This window comes from Vidua macroura, chromosome W (assembly GCF_024509145.1).
Source record: "Vidua macroura isolate BioBank_ID:100142 chromosome W, ASM2450914v1, whole genome shotgun sequence".
Lineage (NCBI taxonomy): Eukaryota > Metazoa > Chordata > Aves > Passeriformes > Viduidae > Vidua > Vidua macroura.
The window spans coordinates 262315-270650 of NC_071610.1; the positions used below are offsets into that span (position 1 = coordinate 262315).

Below are 8336 nucleotides of genomic sequence, written 5' to 3' on the forward strand. Positions count from 1 at the left end.
GACCCCTCTAAGCCTCTTCCTCATCCTAAATCTCTGTTGCTCTGAGGGCCGACGCAGACCCTGCTTACTCCGGGGGATAGAGGCGCAGCTCCTCGATATCTCCCAGGAAGCTGAAGAGAGTCCACATCTGCTCACTGGTCACAGCCGAGGAGAGGTTCGTGATCTGGATGACAGACGTGGGGGCCAAGGGGAAGCCTAGCGGCACCCCGATCCCTCCACTGCTCATCATGGCGGAGCCTGCACGACTGCTCCGCTTGCGACAGTGCCACACAGTCGGAGAGGCGGGCCGGACGACAGAGAGAAGCGCTTGGCGCCTGCCAGAGCGTCCTAGCGTGCGGGCGCTCTAGCGGCGGACTCGACTGCTCCCTGGAGGTGTTTCTGGGCGGGCAGCCTTTCTTCCCGTGCTAGCTGCGGCTCGCGGTGGAGCGGGCGCCCTCGCTCCGCGCCGACGGGACTCCGAGTTCCCCTGCAAAAGAAGGGAGGGGAAAAAAAACCTCTCTTCCCTCCGGTTTCCCAAGGAGCTACACAGGCCGCCACTACCAGGACGGGACCGCGTCCACCTCCTCCCCCGGCCTTCCTTCACACGCACTACCCGCCCCAGGCTGCCAGGGGACTGGATCATAGATCCTGCGATGGGGAGATCGCATAACGGAGGAAGCAAGCACGACGGCCCAGACGCTGCACGCAGAATGGTTAAATAGTTCCATCATACGTGGGGAAGGCGCAGCTGCGAGCGCGTGACTAATTCTTGCACGAACAGGGCCTGACTACCTTGTTAACTGCTTTCCGTGTCCTTTAGCAAAGCAAAAGGCTTATTATTTTAAAACTGGAATGTGAAAAACACTAATTACTTGTTTTTTAAAATCTTAAAAGTTTATTAGTAATAAAATAGTTATAAAAATAGTAATAAAATTAGAGTAATAAAAATTTGGACAATAAGGATTAGGACACTACGAGACAATAAAAAGCAAAGAATTACGGACGTCTGGATGTTTTTGGGCACTAAGCTGCCAAAAACATGCCTTGTGAACAAAGGAATAACCCTTAAAAGCAATAGCCTGTTTCATATTCATATATCTCATACATGATGCATAAATTCCTTGCAAATTAACAATTTTTCTGTTTTTGTCAACTTCTTCCCCTTAATCCTGGTGGTTCCATAAAGATGGAGAGAAGGTGGAAGAATGTTTGTCTTTTCTGATAAGGAGGCTGTAACTGTTCAGGTTTCGCCGCTGTTATCTCTGTGCAAAGAGTTTCTTGTTTATCTTATCCCTTTTCTTGAGCTAGTAAAAACATAGCTTACATCGCAGAGTTTCTATTTTAACATTATGTTATAACCTAAAACAATATTTAACACACTACTTCAAAAGAATTAATACAGTATTACAAAATAACCCTCCATAATACATATACTATTCAATTTAATATTTGCGAAGAGCCAATCATAAAATATGCATTTTTCACAATCCCCCCTCTTATTCTTTATAAATCATTTGGCTTGAGCAATATTTTTTTATCCACTTGCATTCTTTGGACTCTGTTGGTAATTAAATTAAACATTATCTTATCTTCAATACATTACTAGTTAGTTTTTAACATTGTTTTTTAATTTTTTTTTTGACTGGTACCTGGGGTTTTTTTTTAATATATTTTGTTTTTTCTAGGATGACTTCTTTTTTGTTATTTATTTTTAACAATCTGATATATTAAAGTTTTTACAAACACCCCCTTCTTTAGCTAATAAATAGTTTAAAGCTAACTTATTTTCATACACTACAGTTTTTGTTTGGCTTTGCTGATTCAACATTAATTTTAATGCCTGAGCAGGTTTTTTTTGTTATTTTCTCTAAAACTGCTTGGAGTCTTATAATACGATACAGTATATAATTTGGGGTCAATACAGAGTTAGATTGTTGTGCTGGTTTTACCTTTTTGTTTACTAATTGCCTTTTTACGGAATTTTGGACTATATTTCTAAGATTAAATGTAAAATCCATGTCTCTCCTTTTGGACATTCAATGCTTTATTTATTGCTTCTTTTTCTTAAGTTCTTTGTAATCTAATATTTTTCTCTATTTTGCCTGCAGGTACTTAATTTGGATGGGTCACAACAGTGGCTGTTGACATGGGTGTGTGTAACAAAAAAAGGAACTTTCTCTCTCAGGATTTTTTATTGAGGTGCACAGAGAGAAATGAAAGAGAAAACAATTTCTATTTCTGCTCCTTGTTTTTCTCTTGTGGAATGTGTTTGGAGAATTGTTTACCCAGAGTGAGAGCTTGGTTGGATCATGGTGGATTGTTTGGGCCTGATGGCCAATTGGATCCACCTGTGTCTGGACTCCGGCGAACAGGGTCATGAGTTGTGAGTTGGGAGATATGATAGTTAGAGAAAGTAGCATGTAGTATTTAGTATCCTCTTTTATATAGCATATTAATGTATTATAACATAATTATAATAAAGAAATCATTCAGCCTTCTGAAATGGAGTTAGACATCATCATTCTTCCCATTGGGTTCACTGACATCTACAACAAGTGGTGACCCCGAACGTTGGATGAAGAACCAGGACCTGGATCGGTCCACATCCGTGATTTAACACGGGAAAGGAGGTGAACCCTCTTGAAAAGGCATGTCCGACGTCCTTGCGAGGGATAGGGGAGGTAAGATGCCGTGGGAACCCTCTCTGTAGGACCAGGTGCAGCCCCGAGCAGTTTGCAGTAACTGGACGCCTCTGCCTTCCTTTCAAAGGTACTGATTTTCTGATAATAGTACTACCCTGATCTGGGGTGGACTTTAACCTTGGGAAGAGATGTCTGCAGATTTCGACATTGGTTTTTCTTGTGTACATGGCCCTATACTTGCCCTCTGGAGAGATTTGGCTCGGGTCAATGGAATTTCTATCCCTGATGAAGATTTTTTGGAGTTTCTTGAATATGCAGACAGTCGTGTTTTTTTCGGGGATCTGGCTTTTTCCCTGAATACAGAGGCTTGGAGATCCCTGTATTTCCTCATCAGGCAAAGCATCGTGCGAGATCTCTGGGCGTTTCGATATATGCAAGTTTATTTAGAGCTTCTTCCGATAGTCCAGAAATGGACCCCTTTTCCAATAATCCAGTCTTTGCTGCAGGTGCCCCCCCCCCCCCCCCCCCCCCCCCCCCGCGAAAAGGGGGGGAGCAGAGCTTTTGTCCGTGGCTCAGAAGTTTTCTTCTGCTTCTGCGCAGAGGGAGCCTCCTCCACCTCCTCCTCCTCCTGGAGCGTGTGAGCCCCGCCTCCACGTCCCTTCGGAGGGTGCGGGGCCACTCCCGGCGGAGGCGGAGACGCCGCTCCGCCCGCCGGCTTCCCCGCCTGCAGCCGTGCCTCTTCCTCCTCCTGCCCATTCGGAGCTGGGAGACACCCGCCGCTGAGAGCCAGCCTGAAGCCACCTCGGCAGGGGCGGAGACGCCGCCTGCGCCGGCTCCCGCGCCAGCCCCTGCCTCGGAGTTGTCAGCCACGCCTCCGGCACCGCCCGTCATCGCTCCCGCGGCGGCGGCTGCGCCCCCTGCACCAGCGGCCGATCCCTCCACAGCAGTCGGTTCCGCCGCGCCGGTGGTCCCGCCCGCCGGCTCGGAGCCTGTTCCCGATGCGAGCTGTGATGATATAGAAGACCCCCAGCCTGCGGCGCCGGCCGAGGACCTCCCCGCGCCGGCTCCGCCGCCGACATCGGCTGTGATGCGCGCCTCGCCGCCCGCACCGGCCCCCGCGCCGGCCCCGCTGGTCCCGGCTGCCCCGCCGCCTCCCGCGGCTTTCGCCGGGTCGCCAGGCGCTGCCAACAGCAACAGCAGCGAGCAGCAGCAGCCCGGGGCCGCGTTGGAGCGGACCCCGCCGTCTCAAATCAGCCCGGGGTCCCCTCCCAGCCTGTTCTCTGCTGCTGGCGCTCCTCGGCAGCTCCTTGCAGCTGCCGCGAAAGTGAAAGTTATGAAGTTTAGTGCCTTTCTGGGGAACAGTGTTTTTCTTGGTCCAATTCTTGCTTGGGTGGGGGATTCTCGCCGGAGCTCGAGGCCCCTCGCCCCTCCCGCTCACGTTTGGGGGGCGGGGGGGATGAGTTCTGGGAACGCTGCCGCTGGTCTTGTGCCCGGAGAGCGTGGGGGTGCTGCCGCCAGGGGTCAGAGAGCTGCGTGCCGGCCCAACCGTGCCGCAGGTCCTGAGAATCAGCATTTCTCTGGGAAAAACACCTTCTCTGCTGAGCCCTGGGGCAGTTTTTGTGTCATGCCCTCGTTTGAGGGGCGGGGCCAACCGCGTCCTGAGAGGCTGTGGCTGCGGCCACGGCCAGGCGCGGTGCGGGATGAACACAATGCTAGAAGACTTGCCGTGACACTGGCCGCATGGTGGGGGCGGGCTGTGAAGATGAAGATCCCGCCCCGCCGGTCGGGCTGGGACCGATTGGTCCAGCCCCCGGCCGGAGGGCCCCGTGTGTGCCCTCCACGGCCGGGTTTGGGATCTTGGCTCTGCCCGCATGGACCGGGGCCGCCAGCTGCGCAGGGTCTTAAAGCCTGCTACTTGCTGGGCATTCTGATTCCGAGATTTAAAAAACCAAAACAACAACAAAAAAAACCCCAATAAATTAGATTTAAGATTAATTAAATAGAGGTGATTGAAAAGACAAAAAACCAGCAAAAAAGTGGTTGATTTAAGAGTTTTGGCCATGGCATTTCAGAGATTTTTTTCAGTTTTTTTTAATTTGGTGATGGTTTTTTGCACAAGAAAGGTATGTTTGCATGGTTGACAATCAGCCCAGAGTTGGTTTTATCAGTTGTTGCAGTCTCTGGGATGACATTCAGTGTTTTGGTATTAAATAATTATATGATGTCACATTTGGTTTTTGTTTATGGGTTTTTAATTGCTGTTTGGACTTTCTTCAGTTGTTTTGTTTCAGGATTCAGCAGTTCTCTGTTTCAGCATTGAGAAGGACTTTTGAGGATGTCAAGATCAACGTTTCCAATCAATGGACACCTTCTCCCGAGAATGAGTTGTTTGGACTTGAAATTTGAGCATTCTTTTAATTGTTGTTTGGGTTTTTATGTTGTAAGTTTTGTTTTAGAGATTTGATAGATAGTTTGCAGGTAAAGGATCTCGTTGAACATTCCACATCAGCATTTGATTTGGCTTTTGATTGATAACTAGCAAATTGATAAGGGGACCTCTTGAGATGTGTTTGCTCTCTTTTGCAGGACCCTGCAGAAGAATTGCAGATGCAGTTTTTTTATTTTATTTTTTTTTAATTTATACTAAAACGATGATATGTGGCAAGCACATTTCTCTCTCTCTCAGGATTTTTTATTGAGGTGCACAGAGAGAAATGAAAGAGAAAACAATTTCTATTTCTGCTCCTTGTTTTTCTCTTGTGGAATGTGTTTGGAGAATTGTTTACCCAGAGTGAGAGCTTGGTTGGATCATGGTGGATTGTTTGGGCCTGATGGTCAATCGGATCCACCTGTGTCTGGACTCTGGAGAAGAGGGTCACGAGTTGTGAGATATGATAGTTAGAGAAAGTAGCATGTAGTATTTAGTATCCTCTTTTATATAGCATATTAATGTATTATAACATAATTATAATAAAGAAATCATTCAGCCTTCTGAAATGGAGTTAGACATCATCATTCTTCCCATTGGGTTTGCCGACATCTACCACATGGTAACACTTGTAGCATGGCTTTGTTGATATCCCAATAGGGAACAGACAAAAAAATGAGTGATAGAAGAAGGAATGACAGAGGTCTAGTATTGCTTATACTCTCACTTCCCATGCCTATGGGGTTGTGACTCACAGTAGGTGTATTTGATCTTCTCGGTGGCGAATACAGAGGCCTGTCTGGTCTTGCCCTCTATTTCCTTGTCACTTTCTGTTTTTCTAGGCAAATTGGTTTTGGCACTCCTTGACTGTGGTTTCCCACCGTTCCTCAGGTATTTCTCAGTCAACAGGCACTAATATTTCCCATCCACAAAACAAAGTTTTTACTTTAGTTGTTTTGAGTTCTATTTGTATAGAGGATAGATCCAGTACTTGATATTTTTTTTGCATCGAAAACATAGATTTTGTGAACTACAATAGTAATTATTCCCGTAATTTAAACATTTACTTATAACCTAGCTAGCGTGTCTAGTATTGGGATGAATCAAATAAAGTATACAGTATAGTACTAATCGCAATTTCCCTTCTTCCCTGTACAAGTCCCAGGCTAAGGCCAGAATAAAAGAACTCTTTGACTAAAACAGTCCTGATCTTCCTGTTTGAAGTGGCAGTATTCCTCTCCCAAGGAGGTGTCAGAGGCATTTCAGGGCTTATTCAGGCAGTGCTTAAAACTAGTGATGTAAGCTTTGCCTTATTTCTCAGTTAGGTGTTATTCTTTGTACATTCCTTGGATCATTTGGGTTTTCCTAAACCATTACCACCCAGTCACAATTGAAAGTTAATTTGGTATTGAAATGAACAGGGCTAATGCCTTTATTAATGTTCAGCTCTTTATTAAAAAGATCAGCTGGGCAGGGGGCTCGACGCAGAGCTCGCCCCCGCAGTCGTAGCTTTCCCAGGCAGCCAGAAGGAAGGCGGCGTGCAGAGTCGGTCACTGGAGTCCCGAGCAGCAGCTGTCCTTTCTCCTTTCCTTGTGGCACACCGGTGGCCCGAGGATGAGGAGGCGTGGTGTGCAGAGTCTGTTGCTGAAGTCCAGAACAACAGCTGTCCCCGCTCCTTCCGTGGTGGCAGCACCAGGGCTCTCTGTCTCTATCTCCCTGCTTCTCAGAGCCTAATATAGTCTGTTCTCTCTTAGGTGATGGCGACGGTTAAAAGCCAGTCAGGGGATGTGTTTCCCTCTTCCTCAGCTAGGGCATTTATCTAGACTCCTCTATTGTGTTCAGTTTTTGATTTATATTCATTTTTATCTCCTAAAAATACTCCCATGATCCTAAGGGGTTTTTATTTGCATGTTAGTCCCAGAATGGCAGCGTGGAGGAGTGGGAGGCCAGGTAGTTTAGAGAAAACAAACAGAGCAATTAGCTAATTAGCATTTCAATATCGGTACTTAGCTAGAGTTAGTAGTTTTCTTTTAGTGTTGCTATGGGAACTAGGAAAGCCCTGCCCGTGTCTCTGGGGAACACCTGGAAACTGTTCATAACAGTATCACCCGGTTTTAATATGATAGTCTATTCTTTAAGTTTCTTTACAAGTCCTTTGATTTTGCTGGCATGAATTCACCCTCTTTCCGTGGTTCACATTGCTGCTTTAGTAGTACTTGGAAAGGACTTCTTAATAACACAGTGTTAAAAGAAAGACAATACTGCATTAACTTTTACCATTACTATTCTTTAAAACTTTCTGAGTTTAAGAAAAATCTTTTTCTACAGCTGCTTCTTGTAGCAGAATTTCTGAGAGAAAGAGGGCACGATTCATGTTTAGAAGGTTGAGCAACGCCAGCCTAGGCCTCAGCTACAGGCCTTGGTGAGGCCTTGAAGCCTATGACACAGTGAGAAATTAGTCTGTGGCGCAGTTAGAAATTATGTTAAGATAACCACAGTGTAATGGGCTTTCTTGGGTGTGAATTACTATAGGTTTCCAGTGTGAACCACCTTAAGACAAAGACAAACAATGTTTGCTTGCCAATGAGAGTGTGCTCACAATTGTAAACTATATTGAAGTGTATATAAACTGCCATCTTATAAACAATAAACGGAGAACATATGATTAACCACATTGGTTTGGATCTGCGTTTGTCCTGTCCAGCCTTCCCGGAATTTATGAATCCCTAGTTCATGTGGTGCCCGTGAAAAGGGACGAAGAAGTCTCCAATGAGTCTCTAGACCGCCTCTGTGATGGCGGAAGACGGCCTCTGGTGCGCGTGAAGGAGGGCGCGAAGAGAGGCTCAGATCCCGAATCATTCTTATCGCGGCAGGGATCTCGATTCCACCGTGCTTTTATAGCGACAGGAATTGGGATCCCACGGCGCTTTATGGCGATGGGGATTGGGATGCCAGAGTATTGTTAAAGCCTCCTTAGATGGGAAACAAGGAAGACTCCGTGGTTCACGGATTGCCTGCATGGGCGGGAGCGCGGCGGAGGTGAACGAGACAGAGCAGGGAGCTGGAGCGAGTGTCGCCGCTGTGTCGTGGGAGGATACGGGGCGCCTCGCAGTGGTTGGAAGGTAAGCCGCATGCAAAGCGAGTGAAAGAAAAATGGATAGTGATCTACAGGCAGCAGTGCGGCTCCTTTTGCATATTCTCTCTAAGAGAGGAGAAAAAGTAAAAGAATCTGATTTAGAGCAATTGGTCCTATGGGCCAAAAATAAGGGCAAATTACAGAAGCCCTC

General features: G+C 46.8%; 1 protein-coding gene across 1 annotated transcript in view; it reads right to left on the reverse strand.

Annotated features, from left to right (window-relative positions):
• The window catches only part of LOC128821375 (splicing regulatory glutamine/lysine-rich protein 1-like), a 69615-nt gene extending 69279 nt beyond the window's left edge, over positions 1-336 (reverse strand). The window contains exon 1 of the mRNA XM_054002361.1: positions 69-336. Coding sequence (XP_053858336.1) covers positions 69-229 — 161 coding nt within the window. The 5' untranslated portion in view covers positions 230-336. The remainder of the gene's footprint in view (positions 1-68) is intronic.
• Positions 337-8336: the final 8000 nt, after the last annotated feature.